The 25,406-nt window shown below is 35.1% G+C and overlaps 1 protein-coding gene across 8 annotated transcripts in view; it reads right to left on the bottom strand.

Moving 5' to 3' along the window:
• Positions 1–3,204: 3,204 nt before the first annotated feature.
• LOC149781962 (phosphatidylinositol N-acetylglucosaminyltransferase subunit A-like) overlaps positions 3,205–25,406 on the bottom strand; it is a 52,901-nt gene continuing 30,699 nt past the window's right edge. For 7 of the 8 annotated variants that reach the window (XM_089936144.1, XM_089936148.1, XM_089936146.1 and 4 more), the window contains 7 exons: positions 24,117–24,224; positions 19,649–19,755; positions 18,261–18,343; positions 17,426–17,511; positions 15,138–15,321; positions 12,287–12,386; positions 3,205–3,331 (listed from right to left, as the gene is read on the bottom strand). In XM_089936144.1, coding sequence (XP_089792270.1) covers positions 3,245–3,331; positions 12,287–12,386; positions 15,138–15,321; positions 17,426–17,511; positions 18,261–18,343; positions 19,649–19,755; positions 24,117–24,224 — 755 coding nt within the window. In that variant the 3' untranslated portion in view covers positions 3,205–3,244. Of the gene's footprint in view, positions 3,332–10,690; positions 10,724–12,286; positions 12,387–15,137; positions 15,322–17,425; positions 17,512–18,260; positions 18,344–19,648; positions 19,756–24,116; positions 24,225–25,406 lie in introns of those variants that run through there. The other variant, XM_089936149.1, reaches the window with a different exon arrangement.

Here is a 25,406-nt window from a genome sequence, read left to right as displayed (position 1 = left end):
AAACTTTGCCTTGAAGCACACTTGCAATACATTCGGTAGGCTTATGATTGATTTTGAAGGTTGCAAGTTGTACCAGCACCAAGCCGCTGATTACATGCAAGAATTTTGTGCATAACCTAGCACCCATTCAAAACTAACACATATACTTGCTTACAAGACAGGTCCAGCTGCAAACTGCACAAACCAGATGTGCTGGTGCATAATGTGCTGGCAGATCTGTGTCTATGCAGTTTGTTAGGAGTAATCATTAAAACAAACAACTATGACCCTGATCTATCTCTGCATTATGGGATAATGTTGTTTACAGTTGGACTTATACACGAGTATATACAGTAAGTGTGATGGACTGAATCATGACAACAAAAACATGTTTATATATTGTGCATGATGTCTAATCCTTTCAATTAATGTCAATATGAACTATTCAGTAGATCTTATTGTATGTTCTCATTTAAAAGAAATTACAAACTTTCAATTTTCTCAGTATATGTAAAGATTAGAAAATTCGAAATTAAAAATAGTCTTCAAATTCATGAATACCCACTCCTCTTTCTCTAGTGTATGAGCAAACTGAAATAGGATTTTAAAAAAATTTAAACAAATAAAAAACATTTCTGATGTTATTCCATACTTAGTGTTTTATACTGAGCTGAACAATCTTGTCTGGCACGTGAGTCTGAATTACATTCTGCATAGCTGTGACAAAATCACTAACCAGTATTCAAAGGGCATTTAAATCAGTACCAATTTTTTCTTATATTTTAAATCAGTCTCCAAAACCGATCCAACAGCCATTTCTTTGCCCCTACTAAATCTCTAGGGAAATATTTGACTAGCTGATTCTTTCCCCCTCTAGTTATTCCCCCCACTCCTACAACCAATTAGTTTCCTCCTCCAGTTATTTCTGCCCCTCCCCCAACCAACCAATTAGTTTCTTTTTATTAATGGAGTCTTTGGAATAAGCTTAATGCCCACATGTGAAATATATATGTAATGGGTCACTTAACTAATAAGGGGGAGGGGCAGAATCATCTTAGACTAGCTTGTTCTTTCATTCTTTCCCCCAACAACAAATAATTTCTTTTCATTAATAGGCTCTTTAGAAATTAACTTAAGACCCACAAGTGAAATATCATACATATAACGGGTCACTTTACAAATCGTGTGGGGACAGAATAAGCTAGCTGATTCTTTCCCCCACTACAACCAATTGGTATCTTTTCATTAATGCACTTTCTTAACCTGCTAAATACTTACTTATAATAATTTCACTTACCTAAATCTCACATGAGCCTTTACATTACTCACGATTACAATTTCAGACTAATAACATTTCAAAAATCACTTAAAGAGCATAAAACACAACTTTTAATTCAATTTTAAGCTTCTTTGTAGCATCCTAACACTACATTGGCAAGGTCTGCAAATAAATTCCAGACTGCGTGAAAGTGTCCAAGGAAAAGGATGCTGAATACCTCAACCAGTCATACTGTTTAACTCCTTTGGAATTTTATCCACTAGCACTATACGCATAAATGTCTGTGGATAACAGTGATGCTGCATCCATAATCTCTGCACAAGTTGCTCACACAGTATTTGATGCCATATTACTGTCTTGTAAATATTTATTTACATTGTTTATGAGGTAGTTGCTAAACTTTTAGTAACCGCTGCGTGCATATGCCTGTTAATGTTATTACAGCAAATTTTGTAGCTCTCTTCACTTCCTGAAATTGCAAAGCTTATAGCTCTAAACATGAAATTACCATCACCTCATACAATTTTGGGGCTGTTGTTGTTGTTGTAGGGTTTAACGCCATTTTCCAGCACACGATAGGCTATACATGGCTGCCAGTATTATTGGTGGAGGAAGAACCCGGGAAAACCGCAGAAAGAACCACTGACCCACGAGAAGCTACTGGCAAGCTTTCTTACATACCCACATTAGCTGAATTTGTGACTCGAACCCATGCAGACAGCGGTGAGAATTTTGGGGCTGTGGATGTCTTATGTGAATTATATTTTAGTCGCTTCACAAAAGTGATTTGAATTTTCCTGCAGCTGTCTTTACATTGTTTTCTGTAGGCAGATTGAAGACAGATATTTTTTTCTGATATTATGAATGTTTTTGTTTTCCTTGTGTACCTGGGGCCTCTTTGAAAGTCTTGTTGGCAATATTTTCAATTGTTTAATTGTTTGTCTTTATGAACTTTGTTTTCTGTTTAATTAGCAATTTCAATAAAATAAAATTATTTACACATGACAATAAAAACTGACAAATTATGACATACTTCTTCCAAATGAGAACACAAAATAATTTCATTTCCTCATTTTATATTCTAATTATACATAAAAATGCAAACAAAGTAATACAAACATAAACCACCCTAAAGAAGAAAGTGCATTAATATATTTTTTGTTAACATGGTAGGTTCTAATATAAATATTTATTTTAATATGGTTCATTTTAAAAATATATTCATCTTCAGAAGGGAATTTGTTCTTTTTAATTTCTTAAAATAAGTTAATATGCTTCTGTAAATTTAGTTTCGCTAATTGTTCTAATGTATAAAAAGTGCAATTGGAGGCTGGAAAGAAACACCTAACCAATTCTTTCCACAGGGGGAAACATTTCAGCTGGAGGGGGAAAGAACAGGCTAGCCAATTCTTTCCACGGGAAAACTGTCAAAAGGAGATCAAATTGACTACTATACCGCTACTAACTAAATTTAAATTTAAGTTAAAACTAAAAATTTGTACTGCCCCAAAAGGATATATATTTCCAGGATTTGAGTTAATGATAAATAGTTGTGAAATTGTATAGTATTATATATATGTGTGCACGTGTGTGTGACCATAAACTGTCAAACTTTTCATCCCTAATTAATGTTAAACTTAATATTCTGATGTTCTTATATAACAAAGTTTTAGCATTTCACCTTTTTATATATTAGTATTCTACATGACTAGTATAAGACTAGTGTAATTATATTCTATGAGGCATGACTTTGATTATTAAGATTATTATCTAAAAACTAGTATGATTATATTCTATACACTAGTGTGACTATATTCTATACACTAGTGTGACTATATTTTATACACTAGTGTGACTATATTCTAATTAATTACATACTAGTAGTGTGATTATATTCTGTAAGACTAAAGTATCTATATAGAACAATCAAACAAGAACCAAAAAAATACAAAAATGTAAATTTTAATAATAAAAAAGTAAATACAATCAAATCAATTTGTGTGGATCTTTTTCCTTACACAAGTTCTTATGTACATTTTTCGAAGCAGGGAATGATGGTGCTTCCTCTACTTCCTGAAAAAAATATACATGTAAACTTTACTCAATGAAAACAGAATTTTGAGTCATACTGGGTAAATAAGCAGACTCTATGATAAAATAACTTAAGCGCAATAATCAAAGGGATGAACAAAACACTATGCTATTATACCCCCCCCCTTCTTGCTGAGACTGCATTTTATTTTGTAGCCATGTATAAAAGACTGATATTTAGGTTTATCCAGAGTGTGGACAGACATACAGACAGACATGTATATGGGCAGGTGCCAAAGTGATCACTATTTCAACTACACTGTTGAGTGCTCAAAGAAAATGAGTCAGACCACAGTGTTGCACTCAGAATCACAACAGCATGAGACAGTGTCCCCTGCCCTCGAAAATATGGAAAGCAAGCACACAACATTTTAAAGGCTCAAAGTAGAATTGTTTTACATAGTGCACTAGCAGCAATAAAATATTGGACAATCTTATTTGTTCGAACAGTTTGGAAACCTTATCTTTATTGTGTGCACTTTACTATCATATTTTCCTTTGACACTAACACTGAAATAAAATGTTCTATCATGTGCTCAGGTAACTCATAAAAAAATAACTGTTTGGATAACTGGCTGACAGTGGAATTTTCTATTCTGGTTCTTGATTTCATTTAACTTTAGTTTTTACTTATTATCTACCAACATTTATTATAATAAACAGTGTTTTTAGACATAAAAAAAGTTTCAAATTAATAAATCATTCCTTAAATGGCAAAATGTGAATTTGCTTAAATTTGATTTCTTTTATCAATAATTCAGCTTCAAATTACATTTATTTGCTGTATGCGAGTTTAACCTTGAAAATATGCTACACTATTGGCCATCAAAGACTTCACATTGCAACTCAACTAACTGCCATAAATCTTTACAATTATCATTGACAGATATAATGTTTGAAAATGATTTACTGCCATCTCACAGTTGTTATCACCTTAAAGTGACTTGGATGTAGATGTGTTAAAGAAATGAAGGTGAATTTTTGAACTTTTTTTCTGATAAAAAAGCATGTCCATGTAAAGATTTACAGGACATAGACCAAAAACGGGGAACCCCAGGAGATTCCATGCTCAAGGTGCAACACTGAGACCACAGCACAGATCTGCATTGGAAGAAATCAGGCCCTGCATTTATGAAATATTTTGAGCAAGAAACTTAAGCTAAAACTCAAAATCCCCAGATCAAATTACATGACTACAGAAATATCAAAGTTATAAATATCTTCAAAGTTTGATGAGATTCTCTTCATTCTAACATCAAATGCTGCAATGAAATCAGAATATCTTGTGTAATACAAATTTTTTATTTTGTTTCGAGTGAGGACAAAAATTTTAAAAGCCTTCTAATACATGACCCTTTTAACTTTTAATAAATATATATTACAAAAGGTTTACATATTAAATGGAGAAAGCAAACTTTTTTGTAAATTATGTTTCTCAAATAATACCTGATCACATTACATTAGGATAACTTTCTGCTACCTCTGAATCAAGTCCTCCTGGAAAGACGTAAAACGTCTTTCTGTCTACATACATGTTATATAGAAAAAAGAAAGCAACTCTTATAGGTTAACTCCCCTTTTACTTACTAGGGGGCCACTGTTATACCATGATATGCCATTTTTTTATTACTCCAGTTAAACATTAATGGATGCCTGCATTACATGAGGAGTTGCGTTAATTATTTATAAAGTAATCAGGTAAGTATTATCATACAAACAAAATTTACTAAATTTGCTTTCACTTTATCACATTACATAAGGTGATAATGTAAGAGGTGGAAATGCTGAGAATTCTACCACTATCTGTATCACCCAATAGGAGCATGATTGCTCTGCTTAAAGGATGAACTAATCCTAATATTAGTTTAGTAAAAGAAAAAGATATTTTTTACATACATGTGTTCCCTTGATTATAGTCTCACCTCAAAAGTTTCCTAAGTGAATTCAGCAAAAGTGGTAAATTACTGTCTGTGTCAAAGGCTGTGTTTTCATGATTGTTGTGTGTGTGTGTGTGTGTGTGTGTGTGTGTGTGTGTGTGTGTGCGTGTGTTTTTATATTGAATGTAGCTTTAACAATTTTTCACTCATATCACTATGATGTCTGTAGACAGCAGTTCATAGTGATGTCTAGCACTGGGGCATCATGTCACAGACATGTAGCATCATATCCCACCCAGTCACATTATCCTGACATGAGTTCAACCAGTCCTAGCACTAACCTCTCAATGCTGTGTGCCTAGCAAGGCAGCTGTTAGTACCATCTTGAATTGACACATTACTTTCATGGCCAGGCTCATGGAAGTCACTCATATTTCATGAACTGAAATGTTCACTGGTATACCTGATCCTGTAAGGGTTACACGTACATCGATTTAATAACTACCTTAAGTCAAGTGGAAAAAATAGTCATTTACAGCCAATGAAGATTTTCTCCATGTATCTCAGTTAAAATCTGATGGTACATACAGCATCCTTCAGTTCTGCATTTCTCAACAGATCATTCAAAGATAGGGAATGAATAATTATTGTTGGTTGTCTAGTGACAGTAAGGATGGAACCTGGCCATATCATTTGAACCAATGAACCATCAGAATGGAACTGCACATAGTTTGGATCTACAGATATCATATGCAGCTCGCTTACTTTACATGCCAAAGTTAGTGCTATCATAAATTGCAACTCATGTATGTTAGCTGCTTTAGTCAGGGGTCAGGGGAGAAAATGATAGCTTAAACTCAGATGAGTTTGTCAATGTCAAAACCCAAGAGAGATTCCACTGGGGAATAATGTCTGATCTGGACATGTCAAAACCCAGGAGAGATTCCACTGGGGAATAATGTCTGATCTGGACATGTCAAAACCCAGGAGAGATTCCACTGGAGAATAGTGTCTGTGATCTGGATATGTCAAAACCTAGGAGAGGTTCCACTTGGGAATAATGTCTGTGACCTGGACATGTCAAAAACCCAGGAGAGATTCCACTGGGGAATAATGTCTGTGTCAAAATTGGACCACAAGTCAGGGATTACCTTGTTGCAGTCTCTTCCATGAACTGTGAATGTGTCTGAAATCATGGAACAGTATCCCTTATTATGATTGGGACTAACTGTCTTCACAAGAAAGAGAAAGAAGTTCAGCATCAGGTAATGGGTGCTGAGAATCACTAACAACACAATATTTCCCCCTGTGTGTCCACAAAGTGGAGGATCTTCACCTGTTACAATCCTTTCCATAAATGAAGCTCCAAACTGCTTTTTTGATCAGGACATCCCCAAAAGACACTAGGAGTGAAGGAGGAGTTCTCAGGCATGTATAAAATAGTGGCAGTCTTGACTGCATGAGCTTAGTCAAGGTCGCTATGACTCATCTGGGTATGTCTGTTGCTCAATCGTGTAGATCACTGCTTCTGATTGTTTCATAAAAGTGGAGCAATCAGAACTATTGCAGTCCGTGCCCCTCACTTCTTAATTATCTTCATAATCTAAACTGGTGGAAGAAAAGTGTATGGCCACATCATCTGCCAGCTGATTAAAAGTGCAGGTATGGAAGAAAAGCCAGCCAGGAATGTGCCAGACATGGAATATTACAATCCTGTGAGTACACATGAAGGTATTCCCCTACCATGAGGTAAAGGTCTCTTGACTCCGCACCCCTTGCTGAGGTACATCACCCTAACTGAATTCCCTGACATTATCAGGACCATGTTTCCATGGACATGTTCACCCCACACATGGAATGCATTGAGAATGGCTTTCATTTCTAAGATTTTGATATGAAGAGCCTTCCCCATATGAATCCACATGCCAATGACCAGCAAAGGTCGAAAAGCAAACTGGCATTGCAGCAGGTCCTCTCCCCACCCCTCAGAGTCAGGTGAGGAGCTGTAAGAATCATCCTTGCCTAACAATGTTTTGTTTGATGCTTTCTCCGATGCATGACCTATATTTTTATGTCTTTGTGAGAAAGATGCCAGGTTAAGTGTTAAGAGTTCCATTTCAAGATGGACAAAATGTTGAGAAGGGATAAGGTCATACTTCTTTACACTGATTATCCACCATGAACTACAAACAAGGGCAGTAAAGTTGTTCAATTCATGTACCAAAAACCATGCTGTAGTGTGTCATCAATGAATGGCTGCCTTCTTTGTGAAGGACATCCTAAACTGGCTTGTGACTTGGTGTGACATCTTCCTGAGGGTATAACTGTAACATCTTGGTTGATTCCTTTTCTGAAGCCTGAACGATTCTTCTGATGCGTTTGGGAGGAAGATGCCAAGTTGGAATGTTTTTAAATTGTTCAGAGGGAACAAGGCCCAATGAGGGAAGTAAAGTTGTTGTGAACCAAAAACCAAACTTACCAAATGTTCCTGTGGTGTTTCATGCAGGAACATTGTGGCATATGTCCTGAACTCTTTGTGAAAACCTATGGGCTTGGGTTTTTTCCATATTAATCAGTATATGAAAGTATATTCTACACATGACTGATCAGACACCAACTGCATCTGGACCACCCATCATTCTGCGAGAATGGTTGGTCCTAATCTGATGAAGAGGGCATAGTCTGGCACCTAGGTGGTTTGCCAGAAGGCGTTCATGATGATGTATCACTGATGTTTAACAGAAGGTCTGGGGAAGGAGAAACTCTGTTCCTGTATCTCCTCTCCCAGCCTGCCTGCAAAAATACGACCATATGACCAGTTGTTGGTGAGAACCACCACAGCAAATTCTCTGCCAATAATCACCCTACTCATGCATGCTCCCTAACAGGGATGGTCAATTGCACTGAAAATTAAAGGAAAACTTTGTGTCCTATAGCTTCCTCACCTCCTCCATTTGATGGCCTAACAGAAGTGGAGAACCAAAATGGACAGAGTTCGTAGGAAAGCAACAATGATTGTTAGCAGCCTTTTTGGCTAAACAAAGAAAAAATCATCAGATGCATAAAATCATGTAGGAAGAAGTCAACACATTTGTAACTTTGGCGTAATGTTAAAGACTTGTCCGTGCACTTTATCAATTTCTACATGCAGGGAAAATATGCCTTTATCTGACTTTATATCACTGGGTTGAGAAAGCAGTGTGCAAATGACTCACCATAATGAAGTTCTTGCATTACTAGGATTACAAATGCTCCACCATGAGATGCCCAGTAATTTAAGTAACCTTCATCAGTTGTGGCAAGATTCTGAATGATGAAATGTCACCCTCATCATCTACATCTATCAAGGCACTGACTTTGAAGGTAGAACTGACTGACAGTGGAGGATGGCATTCCATGGGAGAAAAGAATCCTTTAGATTTCATCTACATCTGCCGTGAACTAAAATCTATCCATTCCACTGTTGGACTGGTATGTTCTTGCATTTTTATTTCATCAACTTCATCAAAGGGAAAAGATAATCAAGTATGCAGCATGCATCTTCATTTGCTCAATTTGGTTTTGTTTTCTGTTGTTTGGGAGGGGGGTACTTTCACAAATATGCCATCAGCACTGACTGCATTACGGAATTCCAGTCCGGCATTGCCAGTCTGACTCAGTTGGATGGCTTCATAAGTAATGATGCCAGTTCACTATACATTTCTTAGGAATGATCAAACCACTTGATCTTTTGGCCACCAACAAATCAGAGAAAACAGACTCCTGACAATTATAAATGTACATATCTTGTTTGTATGGCTGAACCAGCTGGTCAGCAGTTGGAATGGTGTATCAAAAATGGTATATGCCTTGCAGTCTGATTAGCTGGACAGGTGCAGTATGGTCATTATGGCTGGCTGGCTATGCAGTCCATCTAGATGACTAGTTTGCAGGTCAGAACTAACACATTTCTGATCAATGTAACTGTAGACGGCTTGTTCATACGGATCGACAGGTTGGTCAGAAGTCTGTCACTGCCATATAGTCAATCTGCAAATCTTCAAGTTTTCTTAATATTTTTGTGCACAGACAGGGTAAAAGATTGTAAGCCATATTTAGAATCTTCATAGGGAGTTAAGAGAGCGTTATGACATCACCCACAAGACTGATCAATGATACTCCTGTATTCATGGATTCAGCATGTTGTGACACTATTCTTTTTCTTCATGGGGAGTAAAGATGGCTTGACATCACCCATGAGACTAATCAATGATTCTCCTGTATTCACGGATTCAACATGTTGTGGCATTATTCTGTATGGGACGTAAAGATGCCTTGACATCACCCATGAGACTAATCAATAAGTCTACTCTATTCATAGATACAGTATGCTCTGGTGCAGTTTCTACATCGCTCTACTGGGAGTAAAGAGCTTCTTGACATCCCCAATGAGTCTAATTAATGAATCAGATGTGAGGTGTTGTTGAATGTGCTCATTTTTTTGGCCCCAAATTTTCTCTGGTGAAACTGAATGTTACAGATCTAAATTTCATATGAGAATAATGAACAGTACAATAATTGCAAAAAAAATATTAATAAACTCACTGAATTTTAAAAAGATGTTGCATACACCAGTTAAAACAACATTTTCATTTATTGTAAAACTGAAAAATAAATGAAAATGATTCAATTTAAATTATAAAGTGTATAGACTTTAACTGGATTGTTTGCAGGACATCTTAGCATATGGCAGAAAGTAAAAACTGGCACATCCAGGTATAATAGTTGCCACTGAGCAGATAAAAAGGGGAGTTATCCTATACGATTTGCTTCCCTTTGCCTATATAATATATAAACAGAATGACAATTATCTAATTTTAGAGTTATGCATCTTGTCTCTTATTGTTTATTTATCTAAGAGGCCATGTATTTAAGAAGGGTTTTGAATCTGCTGTCTTCACTAAGTGCATATATTAATTTAAAGATTTAGACCCATATTAGTATAAATCTTGCATCAGGCCTCAATAATTTTTAGTAAAAGTGTCAATAGTGAAGATGTGTACAGTGTTGAGGATAATGAGGACTTGGACAACTGAGAGGGGAGTTAACCTGTATGAGTTGCTTCCCTTTGTCTATATAATATATAGAAGGCTTTTAAACCAGTTCTCTTCACTATGAACATTTAAAATAATTTTAATGATTTAGATCCATTTTAGTTTCAAGCTTGCATCAGGCATCTATAGTTATTAGTAGGTGTGTTAAAAGAGTAGATGTGAACAGTGTCAAGTATAATGAGGACATGGACAAGAAACTATAGCAACACACTCAATCCAGAGATGGGTGATTATAATTGATTTTTAAGATACCGTCAAACCAAGTTATCTCAATTATGTTGGGGGTTGGGGTAAAAAAAAATTGTCCATATATCAGGGTCTCACGATATTAGGATTCATGAAAAATGGTAACATAATTTTAAAGATGTCCTTGACCTTTATTCCTGGTCTTGCTCTTAGGTTTACTGGAATGAAAACAGGTTGTAGCTTTCAGATTAAGAATTGCCTTATTTGTGTACAGTTTTACTTTAAGAACAAGTGTCATGATTTCATAACCTTTTAGACAAAATTCAATCTTGCTGTACATAGAAGACAATACAAAAAGAACAGTGTTGATAATAAATTACAAGTGTGTACATGTATGAAATAAAGGTACTCAATTTTCTCATTTAATTCCACCGCCAATGCATATTTTGCAGTGAACATACAATAGTCTGAATACTCTTCAGTAAATAAAAATACCTTACCTTCAGAAGATTTTTTTTACAAACTTAAAGAAACCTGACCACCCCTACTTAAGCGAAATAGATTTGCTTGTCTTTGAAGACAGGATATACATGTACCGATAGCTGCCATGAATCTAAATACAAATATTATTTAATGGAAATTGATACAGTGTAATTGTGTCATTATGTCAAATTTTACAGGCTCAAGACAGAATCAGAATTATAAAAAAACAACTGTTTATAATAACCCAAACTCACGTACCACATTGTAAAAGATAAAAGAAATGATCGTTTTATTTGTTCTTTTTTACTCAAATGGCTTCTGAGATGCACACATGTGCTCTAAATAATTTATATTTATTATTAAGATCTTACAATTTTTTACAAATTCAATTCAATGATTTTTGTACACTGAATAAATTCATAATACTGGTTTTAAAAAAATGGTAGTCTCCTTTTTTGTAATGTATAATCCATTGTCAACAAATGTGTGTAAACAAACAATTAACCACAATATCCATTTGGTTGTTTAGCTGTTGCAGCATTTACATGCTACATGTACTTAAATTGGCCTAGAATCTGGGCTGCCTCAGTGCCCGAGACAACAAACGTAAAAGGGGCACCCAAGTGGCTGATTGGTCTGAAGAGGCTAATCATATGGAAATGAATACCTGTCACCAAGTTTTTATCTATTAATTAAGCATAAGTATAACTTTCACTATATTTTTACAAGCACGAATCCCAGAGTAGAGTAATGCATATAATTATGAATAACCTGCAGAAAATGAAACTTGCACTACAAAATAAATTTGTTTCAATCACCAATAACTATGAAAAATGCAACATTCAATGCCTCAATCAGAAATGTCATCTTAAATCAATGGCTGATGAGAATGGCATTTCTCGGGAAGAATTTTCTAATTATGTACACGTGGATGATGAAGCTAGAGTGAAATGGCTGAATGTATTAAGTGTTACTGGTGTTGAGCTGTTCCATTTTAAATAACCAGTCCAGATGCTACTTAAGACCGAAACGTATGCCCAACATAACAGGGTTATCGACTTAACAGGGTTGAGATAAGCATGGTAAAATTAGCATAATAAAGAAGGATGTTTTCGAGAATGGACCGAAATGCTCAACATAAATGAGGTCAAGATAAGCAGGTTTGACTGTACATATTGGAACAAAAATGCTAAAAACATAGATGGATGAAATCCTTATAAAACGTGCCAAAATCTGGTTCAAGCTGATGACATATAAGAGTGCCATAGACTACTAAAACAACACTGAAATATTCTTACCTCAGCTGGAGAAATCCACTGTAAGATACAGAGAATGAAGAAGTTGATGACAGCAGCAATAACAAACAGTTTTCCAGCCAGTGGTCCACACTGATAGTACCTGAAATATACTTTGCTTTATACACAAAGTTTACAACTCTTTATACAAGCAAGGTGACAAACTTTGGAAGGATTTGAGACTCATAAAGGGAGCAGTGGCATAATATTTACTCATGTTCGTCATAAAGTTCAAATTTGTATTTCTTCTTTTGTACAAGCATAATGGACTCCTCGCTGGGCCTGATTAGAACTGGATGTAATACAGGCTTGTGGTTATCAGACTTTTCTAAGCACTACATGGGCTGGTCCAGTTGCTGAATTTGAAAATTGTTCCCTTAATATAAAATAGATGTCTACAGTTCAGGTCAAGAAAAATAGGCATTAGAATGACCCATGTAATAATATCATTTTATGATTGTCATTTGTATCAAATGACTTTGTTTCAGGGAGATAATGCAATTACTGACAGTAAAAAGAGTAATATTTTATGTCATTTCTACTACAGTAAAACCTGTCATAAGCGACCTCTGCTATAAGCGACCACCTGTCATTTCCGGCCACAATCGTAATGCACGGATCGATTTTACTATATAAACGCTCTGTTATGAACGACCACCTGCTGAATGCAACCAGCGACTGCGATTTCTTGGCAAAATGTGCATTTTGACACTGCTATGAACGACCGCATCGCCAAAAAAACAAAACAGATTGACACCACTGACCTTAACTTAATCCTTTGTAAATGCTAGAGCTCGGGATAAATGTAGTATGCAAACAAAGTGCACATTAAATAACACTATAGTTGAACAACCATATATCGAGATAAACACCTCCAACCATCATTTAATCCTTTCTAACAAAGACTGCATAATTAGTAAAGACTGCTCTAATAAAGTATTTAAAAAGAATTTGTCTTGCTACAGTACCAGTTTTGTGAAATTTACAACTCTAGCATACGGTGTCATTTGTAAACTGCAGTAAACCAGTCAAAAGTACATGTCACTAACCGCCATTGTAGTGCCGAAGTCATGTGAAATGAGGGAAAAAAGTAATATCAAAGGGAGTAATGATGGATATACACAGTCAATTTAGAGGTTTGTATTTTTTCTTTATCTTTATGAAAACTCACAAAACGCTGGTAGTGCTTATGTCCCAGTGAGAAATCGTTTGAAAGGGCTCCAGTGTACGTTTGAGTACATCGTTTGTCTTTCCAGTTAATCCATAATGCCTGGAGGGTGAATGAGCTCATTGTCTTTAATACTAGTAAGTGAGAATCATTTCCGGATTTTTTTTAAAATTATTTTTTATTTCTTTTGTTAGTGTTTCACCAAGCCACCATCTGTTTACCTGTGCAGATGGTCGCAACCTTTGTTTGTCGAGCTATAATGCTGTTGATTTAAACTTCGTCTCAGAGTTTCTTGATGAGTTAATTATGTCTTTTGGTTTCATTCATTGGTACATAATATATATTTATTCCACATTTCCCCAAAACCTGATCAAAACCTATAGTCTTTATAACGTCAACACTAATAACAATGGCAGAACCTCCACTGAAAAAAAGAAAAATTTTAACACTGGAAGAAAGGATTAATGTCATTAAAAGAAATGAAAAAGGGGAGACCGCTCGCAAAATAGCAGTCAGCTTAAGCGTTGGTAAAACGCAAGTTCAAAATGTAATCAAAGACAAGGAGTCCATTAGAAACGAATGGCAGAAAGGTGCATAAGCACAGAAGAAATATGCCACAGCACGACGGACAGTTTACGGAGATCTGAACGAGCGAGTATGGGAGTGGTTTTGTGTTGCAAGAAGTAAAAACATACCAGTAAGTGGAAAGTTGATTTAGGAAAAGGCAATAATTGAGATACATGTTCAGACCAAACAGCTGAGTAAAACATGTCAACAAAGAAGTATAATGGATTTCTTAAAAAACAAGTGAATAAGTGTATAGAATAAGATATATACATCATATCTAACTGTTCATTTTTTGTACACATTAATGTGATGTTGAAATATAAATTTTATTCTCGTTGTTTGATAGATGTATATCTTTATTATGTAAAGATATTTTGAGAGGAATGCATGCAATATTTAACAAGATTCATGAATAAAGGATATGATACATGTACAGTGAGTATGGGTATTATTTATTTTTCAACAATGCTAACTATTAACCCTGAAACCAGTCCATTTTCACACACCTTTTATAAGAGACCACCTGTCTTGAGAGACCACTTTTGGTTGGCAGAAGAGGCGGTCTCTCATAACAGGTTTTACTGTATTCCCTTCTAACCCTCTGTCACAGATTTGGAGCACTCAGCTCAGGTTTATGTGCTACCTGAGCATGTACAAATCTAACAGAAGAATTGTATCTGTAACTGTCCCTCTTAAGAATGAAAATATTCAGAAATACAATGAATAAAACTTAAAATGTAATCTGGCAACTGCAAAAATTTTACACTTAATTACACATAATGGCTTACCCTCATTATCTATTCACAAGACCCGGAAAAGATCTCTAGTGTTTTTAGTGTTTTGTATCTTGTACTACAGTATTAAAAGCTGAAGAAAAACAAAATAGCTTATGCAGATTGCTATGTGAATATTTTGTTCCCAAAGGCTGGGTAAAATTATACTGAGAGTAAGATCAGACATGGTGTCCTCTTGGTTCATACTGAACATCCTGCACAAAATCCAGTTCTCAGTAAGTTGCTGAAAAACTAAGATAAGTCATTTTCAATGTTCCAAATGTCAATGTATATGAATATATAGTTGATATCAACATATTCTGGTTCAAGATAGTGGGTTTAATACCTTCTGAGTCTGGCTGCCAGATCTCGGCATTCTAGCTGATGAACTCTATTGTACACAGTCTCTGTCCTACATGCCACATCAGGCCACGTGTACAGCTTTTTAATCCTCTCATGTGCCTTGAAAGGCGGCACAACTTTTCCCTGCCTTTTATCTTCAATGGCCCTTTCCAATGCTTCAAGTAGACCTTACGAGAAAGAACAAAAATGAAAGTTTAAAATATGGATTGCAGTGAAGATAATGTCTCCCTTGGATACAGTAGTGTGTTAACGCTATTAATGATGGACATTATCTATCTCCCTCCCTCCCCCACCAAATTAAAACAAAATACTTATATTTTCAAATTTAAATTTTTTTCTCAAGAAAGTAAAAAGAAAATCTACACTGCTTGAAATATGAATGTCCGCCTTTAACTCTGTAATTTATCTAAGTCATTATTATATGCCAAAATTGGGCTGCGTGTATGTGTCATTGGGAATGGGACTTAGTTTATTTCCTCTAAATGATACAGCAAAAAATGTTAAATACACCAAAAGAACCAGAAAATAGCAAACAAAGATATATGTCTCTGATTAATAAAACATAAATTAATGTTTATACTACAGCAATGGTTTTTTTCCAGACTATGCAAGATCCCTAGGATACCCCAAACTATTACCACCGTTGTTACTCTTATCTGCGACAGCTTCACTGTAGTTTGATACTCCTTGGACATCATCTCCTCATGATACTTTTCCATAGAGAAAGAATTCTCACAAACAAAAATGTCAGAACCTTAGCTTGAGATGCCAGGTTGAAAAAAAGTTAAGAGGACCCGGTGTTCCTTAGATCACTCACCATAATGAAACTTCTGTAGTAGCCAAATGCAAGAACAGGAAATCTGGGTCAATAAGATACTTTCCACTGACATGTTTTTTCCACTGCTGTTGATTGCATATTGAATGAAAACAACTGCTGACATGTTTTTTTCACTGCTGCTGATTGCATATTGAATGAAAACAACTGTTGACATGTTTATCCATTTTTTTAATATCTGTATCCATATCTAATTTCAAATCAACATATTCTGTCCAGTATAGAAAAGCTTTCATGCCCAGATTTCTTTTATCAAAGCTATCAAATTTTGTTCAAGAGTTATTTTAGATACAATTATTTCATTGTTTTCCTTATTGAGTCAAAGAAGTCATGTCTCATGAGAGATCAGCAACAGATGTCATGTCTCATGAGAGATCAGCAACAGATGTCATGTCTCATGAGAGATCAGCATCAAATAAAAACCAGAAAGACCTTCAAGCTATGATGCTTCATGTCAAATTTATAAAATCTTGGTTGAGTGGCTTTTTATCAATTTGGCGTTCAAAATTATCTAATTTAAGTAACCATGGCCATGTTTCAAGTACAGCCACAGGTCGGCATCATATAATAACTATTCAAGCCCTTCATACCAGCATGCTTTCAATTCCGTTTATCAGTTTGGTTTCTTTCAAAGCCATTAGAAGTTTTTTCTCTTTTTAGGAATGGTGCAATATTTGAAAATGGCTCTACAACATTTGCATGAACTTGAAAGCCATAAAAGATTAATCTAGTTTTTTTAAGTGGCCATATTTTATAGTGGCATGACATCACTGATATCATTTTACAAGCACTTTATGTCAGGATGCTTTCATTTTAATTTGGTCACATTTTGTTATAATAACTGAATTAAAGGTTTCTATATTTTTAGACCCCCCACCCACCCAGAACATTGTGTTTCCTTTTGTACTGGTTTTAAAATTAGGGTAGGCATGTAGTTTTGTTTTTAAAACATTACATATATTATAATGACTAGTGTATATAATGTACTAAGCACTTCAAGCAGTGGTAAAAACTGGCTCCATTAGATGTACAAATCATTGGTCGGGGGGGCACCACGTTAGTACTGGTGGTCATATTTCATGGCATGTCAACATTATTGGTAAATTATGTGAAAGACCTCTTTGACAGGATGCTGTCAATGAAAATTGAATAAATTCTTTCCACAAATTGTAGAGAAGTAATTTTTCGAATCTGAGTAACATTGACCATGTTTGAAAACAGACTGCCATAACTTGTGAAAGACTTAAGGTCTTCATGCCAGGATACACTCTGCCAAAATTCGATGAAACCGGTCCAGTGGTTTATGAGAAAATGTTGAAAACAACAAATGACAACAGATGTCACAAATGAATGGATGAAACACAATGTATGCTGGAACATACCATGAGCTCACTAGTTCTTACAGCCAGGTGAGTTAAAAGCAAATCCTAACTTACATTTAACACTTGGTTCTGCAAGGTAAATCAGGTCTGGAGGCAACACCTCAGGTATACCACCAACCCTGGTACTCACAACTTGTAGTCTACAGATACAAAACAAGAATTCTACATCATGTCATGTCTTAAATGCTCTGTCAAGGAATATTTAAACAAGAGACCCAGGTGAGCCTGACATTGCTCACCTGTCTTACATAACTTAATGATTGACCATTTCACTAAGCAGGCTTATTGAATATTGTAAGAATATAATCAATGTAAGTCTACTGGTAATACAAATTTATTCCAAGATAAAGACATAATTAGTATGCAGACTCTTGCTTATAATCAAAGTCATTAGAGATCTTTAAAAGTCACATTTACCTCATAATCAAAGTCATTAGAGAGCTTTGAAAGTCACATTTACCTCATAATCAAAGTAATTAGAGATCTTTAAAAGTCACATTTACCAACAAAGCTTTTAAATCTTTATTGAAAGCTAAAGATACAAAATACCTTTTATTTTCTAATTTGTGAATTATGGCACTAAGTGTATGAAATGCCTTAAAATATTCCACAATACATTTGACAAATGTTTTATGCACTTCAACACAGCCATGCTAACAACTGTCAAACTCTAATTCACCAAACATATCAAACTTGCTTCCAAATATTTAAGAGTAATAATTGTGATAAAGCCTTTCAACCTGATACTAAATTGTAGGGGAAATTGTTTTTTAGAGATCCAGTTAGCTTTCTAAATTTTTAGAAGAAAAACTTGGCTGGAGAAATAGGTCAGACAACACTAGACTTGTGCAAGTAATAATGTAGATAATGCTGAGAGAAGTTGACCTACCCACAACAAGCTGCTTCCACCATGGCTATGCAGAATGCTTCAGTTAGTGAGGTGTTTAACAAAATGTCTCCCTGTACCAGAATCTAAAAGACAATTCAAAATTTTGTGATTCTAATGGTCATTCTCAATATTGAGAGCAATATATTCTTTTATATAATGAAATGGCCAAAAATGTTTGAATACCAAACTACCTAACATTTCATGAAGTCTGAAAACACAACTGAAGAGTGAACTGTTCCAAGTCAGATATTTTAATTTATTACAGTATTTATTTTCTTCTGCTTATTTATCTTGCTTATTTCTTTTGATTATTCATTAGTTTCTTAATGTCATGGAAAGAATGCACTTCTTTATAAAAATGTAGTTCCTAATTTTCATGCATGTAACTAAGCTTTAAAAGCATAAAGCTTTTTGAAAATCTGATTGTATTAATAAAACATTTTTTTAATCTTGTACAACATTCTGAAGAAGCTACAATGAATTGCTCTTACAACTTAACTGTTCAGTTCAATGTCAACTGCAAATCTGGGGATCATAAAAAATGTGAATGTCTAACAACTGTAGAGCATGACGTCAATTGTAAATAGTAGGGATCATGTCAGATTTGTAATTCCATGAGGAAAGAATGCAAAGATGAATCATGGGGGTTCCAGAAAACTTTATACAACTGTTTCATAAGATCAATTAGCAAATATTATAAATGTATTGACCATATAATAGTAGAAAAATCTTAACTCAATCTGCTTGTGTAATTCAAATGTTTCAGCAAAGCTTATATCACAAAACTAAATGTGTCTTACATGTGGATCAGTTTAACTGGCTATCTCTAAGTAAATTCTCTTGCTCAATGATCCATTTGTAATAAATGTATAATGCAATGGTGGATAACAACAGCAGAAAAAATAGTGATTTATACTGATGACTAGGGAAATAGCCTGAGATAGAAGTTTCTCATATGTGGTAAGCCATACCATATTTGACACATGTAATGAAAGAGAGATAACTGTAAATTTTGAATCTGAAATCCATATTGTTACAACTACAATACTGAATTTTCTTTACAATGTGGCTGAATATAGAGTCCAACTGATTTTATTCTAATTCAAGCAAAGGTCCCTTGGTAGTTGTTATTGTGGGCTTAATGCCATTTTTCAGTATATGATAAACTTTGCATGGCAGTCATTATATCTGGCGGAGGACGAACCCTGAGAAAACCCCAGGACGAAGCACTGACCCACATGAAGCTACTGGCAAGCTTTCTCACATACTGACCTTAGCCAAGCCCAAGACCCAAACCTACATGGACAGAGGTGAAATGTCAGTGATCTGTAAAGGTGAGTACCTTAGACCCCAGTACTTCAGTAGAGCTGAAGTATGCAAGTGCTTACCTCTCTTACTTTGCCATGCTTCAGTGAACCAATCAGACCAACCCTGTCATGCAATTGGCATTTCTCTCTAACCTCTTCCAGTACAATCCTCTTGGGACCATCTCCACCTGTGGGAAATAGAAAATGCATAACAAATGAGCTTACAAGTCCAAACTTATATGCACTGAAAAATAAGAAATGTTAGTTGTAACAGCATGATACCCAAATCCAGCCATTGGTGGTGATTTTACTCTTCATTTATTTTCAAGTAGTAGATTTTTTGCCACTGACAAAAGAATATAATCATGTAGTGCCAGAGTGATGGCGTTTTTGGATGCTTATCTGAAACCAAACACTTGTAATAACAATTATATTATGTGAGTAAGTATATTATATTGGCATATACCCAATTCTGGCCTCGTGTCTTTATTCCATTTTCTATGACTTGCAATTGTTTAAATTACAAGATGATATATATGTCTGATACAAATGCCCATCAAGCAAATCAAAGAAATAAATGCAAAATGGCAAAATTAATTGCACACTTATTTTAACCAACATCTATGACTGGCAACGTTAACCCCTACTGACAAAGCCAAAAAAGGAACAAGTTGGTTTACTTTAATGATTCTGATTTTATTCAATTATTTCAGCAAAGAATATAAATAATAAGAACTTTAACAAACTAAGCAAAGAGATAGCTTCGAAGTAAAATAGACAGCATCTAAACTAGTTAAAGTGACAATACTGTGATTGTTATTTTGAGTTTAGTGCCATTTCTCAGCATAAGATAAGCCATACATGGTGGCCAGTATAATTGGTGGAGAGGAACCTGGGAAAGCCCCAGTAAGCTACTGGTAGCTTTCTCACTTACCTACATTGGCAGAGCTTGAGACTCAAACCCATGTGGACAGAGGCAAGATGACATTGATAAAAAAAGGTGAGTGCTTCAGACCACTCTGCCATCCTGGGCTCCTTAATGTCTCAAATTATCAGGAATAAAGTAAGATGTACAGAAAGAAATGAAATTTTACAGCTAGTTTCGTAGTAGAATCTCTGAGGAAAATACCAACAAAAGCATATAAAAATATTTTCCTCATAAGCTGAAGATATTAACTGATTATTGTGGCAACCTGTTATATAATGCTGACTTTACATACATCTTGTCAAATGATTACTGGTTATTGAGGCAAACCCGTCATATGATGCTGACTTTATGTGCATCTTGTCAAATGATTACTGGTTAATGAGGCAACCTGTCATATGATGCTGACTTTACGTACATCTTGTCAAATGATTACTGTTTATTGAGGCAAACCCATCATATGACGCTGACTTTATGTGCATCTTGTCGAATGATTACTGGTTATTGAGGCATATTGTCAAGCAATGTTGGATTTATTTACAGCTTGTCAAATGATTACTGGTTATTGTGACAACCTGTCATATGATGCTGACTTTATGTACATCTTGTCAAATGATTACTGGTTATTGAGGCAACCTGTCATATGATGCTGACTTTATGTACATCTTGTCAAATGATTACTGGTTATTGAGGCATCCTGTCATATGATGCTGACTTTATGTGCATCTTGTCAAATGATTACTGGTTATTGGGGCATCCTGTCATATGATGCTGACTTTATATACATCTAGTCAAATGATTACTGGTTATTGGGGCAACCTGTCATATGATGCTGACTTTATGTGCATCTTGTTAAATGATTACTGGTTATTGGGGCATCCTGTCATATGATGCTGACTTTTATGTACATCTAGTCAAATGATTACTGGTTATTGAGGCAACCTGTCATATGATGCTGACTTTATGTGCATCTTGTCAAATGATTACTGGTTATTGGGGCATCCTGTCATATGATGCTGACTTTATATACATCTAGTCAAATGATTACTGGTTATTGGGGCAACCTGTCATATGATGCTGACTATGTGCATCTTGTTAAATGATTACTGGTTATTGGGGCATCCTGTCATATGATGCTGACTTTTATGTACATCTAGTCAAATGATTACTGGTTATTGAGGCAACCTGTCATATGATGTTGACTTTATATACATCTAGTCAAATGATTACTGGTTATTGGGGCAACCTGTCATATGATGCTGACTTTATGTGGATCTTGTTAAATGATTACTGGTTATTGAGGCATCCTGTCAAGCAATGTTGGATTTATTTACAGCTTGTTAAATGATTAAAGGTTATTGGGGCATCGTGTCATGCGATGTTGACTTTACATACATCTTGTTAAATGATCTACTGATTTTAGTACCCTTTATCAAGAACTAGATATTTACTGGCTATTGGGCCATCATGTCAGGCACTTTATGAATAACTTTTCAAATGATCAACTGGTTTTAGTCTGATACCCTTTCAAGAACAAGAAATTTACTGGTTATTTTGGCATCCTGTTATGCAATATTGGCATTATGAACAGCTTGTCAAATGATCAACCAGTTTTAGTCTGGTACCCTGTCCATGGTCATCAGACCCAACTATTTCACTTAGCGGGTCAGTTTTAGTCTGGTACCCTTTCAATTTCATAACCGAAGAGAAGCTACTAAAGCTAAAACATCATTTTTACAATTTGGAGAACAGATGTTATGTTGACTTGAGCTGAACTACACTTTATTACAATGTGTAGAACAGATGTCATCTTGACTTGAGCTGAACTACACTTTGTTACAATGTGTAGAACAGATGTCATCTTGACTTGAGCTGAACTACACTTTGTTACAATTTGGAGAACAGATGTCATCTTGACTTGAGCTGAACTACACTTTATTACAATTTGGAGAACAGATGTTATGTTGACTTGAGCTGAACTACACTTTATTACAATGTGTAGAACAGATGTCATCTTGACTTGAGCTGAACTACACTTGTTACAATTTGGAGAACAGATGTCATCTTGACTTGAGCTGAACTACACTTTATTTATGTAGTTAGCTTTAATGATTCTTATAATTATCAAAGGTAATAAAAGCCATTATCAAGTGACAAGAACTTCTGAGGAATGCAAATAGTGAAGATACTCAAATAACGTATCTACCTGTAAGGATTAAAGCTAGGTAGCTGCCAACCTTCCAGGCTCACAATTAGTGAAAATAGGGATAAAAAGTTGTGAATTTTGACATGAATTAGTGAAAAATACCATGACAATAATTCCACCCACTCTGATTGTCAATACCACACTATATAAAGATCACAATATAAAACTAAAACACTACATATATGCAGAAATATTTATTTATCAAAACATGATACTGTGGCAGACCTGAACTTCCTCAACTGCTTGATCATAAATTTTGTTTTCTAAACAGTTCAGACTTCTTGCCTGCTGGTTGATCTTGGTGACTAAAATTGCTGACAAATTTTTTGCAGCTAAGAAGGCCTTAAAGTCTGTCCTATTTTTCCTCACTAGATAAAATACTCTTTCGCTGTACTGTTGCTGTGAGGAATGCACAGGAGCTGCAGCACTTGTGGTTCTTCCACAGGAAAATTTGGAAGCGCTTTTCAAGTCCAGGAACATTCGTTGGAACAAATGTTTAGCATGGTTTCCAGCTGATAAAAGTAGATTGTGTTCAACAAGAAAACTCACAAAAAATGTTTCAGCGTTGGTAGCTTGCAGGTCTTCTGCCAATGGCTTAAAATATTCCAGAGCTGAAAGCAGGTCTTCTGCCAATGGCTTAAAATATTCCAGAGCTGAAATTAGCAAGTTCTTAATTTTCCCAACTTCTATGTGTTTTTTTACAACCGATGTGCTTACTCACATTGTCTCTGCGGTGGCACACTGTGTGCAAAAGGCATGATGAATATCAATGTTTAATGGCAGAATACATGGCTGAATTTTGATATATTCCAAATTAAACTTCACTTTTTCAGCAATACATTTCTTTTTCCTTCGTGGTGAAGACATTTTCATGATCTTACATATGATGCTGAATGATAACTCAAATCAGTGTTGGTGACACATGTGCAGAGCAAAATTCCGGTTAGGTCCCAGTTTCTCTCAAAAGCATCTGTAAAACTACTCTTATACATATAGATTAAAATAGGCTAAACTGCTTGCTGCTTGGCCAACTGTACAAATCGGCTGTAGGTCTACTAATTTCACGACCAGCAGTACCGGACCATTTCGGCAAATGCGAATATCACAACAGCGCTAAATGGGAAATCGGTTATTCTATTTAAGATTTAAAATAATTGAGAATTGGAGAATTCGTGAATTTTTGGCTTGCTGTGTGAATCGCTGAAAAAGTCGTGAAATTCACGCCAAATTTTTCAGGGTTGGCAGCTATGTATAGGTATGGATAGGTGTGGACATCAATAGCTTTCTGTGTCAACATCAATAACTTTAGGGGTCCATATTAATAACTTTATTGGTAAATATTACTAACATTAGTGATCAATATCAACTACTTTAGATGTCAATATCAGTAACTTTAGGCATGTATATCAGCAACTTACCTATGATGAACTGGACTTCAGGAAATTTGGCACACAGTTCTGGAATGATACCAGCTAGAAGATCCATTCCTTTCCTGTAAACCAGTCTACTGACAACAATAACTGTAACTGGAACAAAAAATATTGAAGACTTATGTCCAAAAGTCTGAATATGATTAAACTTGCACAACTAATTTAAAAGACAACAAATTAAAATGAAAAAGCTGTATACAGGTCATCTACACAGGCAAATAACATGCCAGACAAACATTATTTGCCCATGTTAATGGTGCTAAGAAGGGTTCACCCTCGATGCTTACACCAAAAAAGGTCCAGAAGTCAGACAAATTTATAAAAACCATTCAATTGGCATGATGTTTTAAAGAGATTATCTGTATACCAATAGAATATGTCATCCAAATTTTGGAAATGGAGGTTGGTGCCATGGTCACTGATGGTGGTGCTGTTGTAAGTGTACCAGACTTGTGACCAAAAGGATACGGGTTAAAATCCTATGATCAGATCAGCCTAGGTCAGTTACCATTTCACATTATTGAGCAAGGCACTTTACTTCAATTTTTTGGCTCTCACTAGCCTGCTGTACCATAAAACGCCAAACCAAAAACCAAACAACCAAAGTTTACATGCCTAGGTCCAATGAATTCTAAAATGAATGTAATAGAAAAATGTTTTATGTCCACAATTTTTAACAAAAATCTAGATAAAATGAAAGAATTGTTATAGTTTGAGTAAAAATCTAACAGGATCGTCTACATATGTACACAAAATATGTAAATCGAAATTCATTTGTGTACCAAAAGTGGTTTTTGCTTTATTGTTCTTCAATAGCTTTTGTCCAAAATGACTAAATAAAAAATATTCCAAATCTTAAAATATAAATTAATGTAATGGCATGAGAATCTAATCACTAATTTACAAACAAAATTAAATATGCATACTAAATTTTGCTTATCTCAAGTGCTTTCTGCTTCAGTATGCTTGAAAGATTTCTATTAAAAATGTAACAAAACTTCAATGTCAAATATTCTAAAATTTCCTTTTACAATCTAAAAATATAATTAGGCCCTTTACATATAACCACAAATATGCCGTATAAAATTTTGTTTATCGAACTCAAGTGGTGTCTGCTTCATCATGTGTAAGTTTGTTTTTTTCTCCACAAAATGTGAAAAACTGTAATATTGCTGTCACATCCTAAAAATCTTGGTCACCTACTTACAACTATGATCAAATGTGAAAACTTTGCTAGCCCCAAGTTTGATAGTTTGATAGCCTCAAGTCTGATAGCCC

Source organism: Sinohyriopsis cumingii, chromosome 15 (assembly GCF_028554795.1).
Source record: "Sinohyriopsis cumingii isolate HCF-2022 chromosome 15, ASM2855479v2, whole genome shotgun sequence".
NCBI classification, from domain to species: domain Eukaryota; kingdom Metazoa; phylum Mollusca; class Bivalvia; order Unionida; family Unionidae; genus Sinohyriopsis; species Sinohyriopsis cumingii.
The sequence above is the reverse complement of the archived record's forward strand: the minus strand, read 5'-3'. Positions and strand labels throughout refer to the sequence as shown.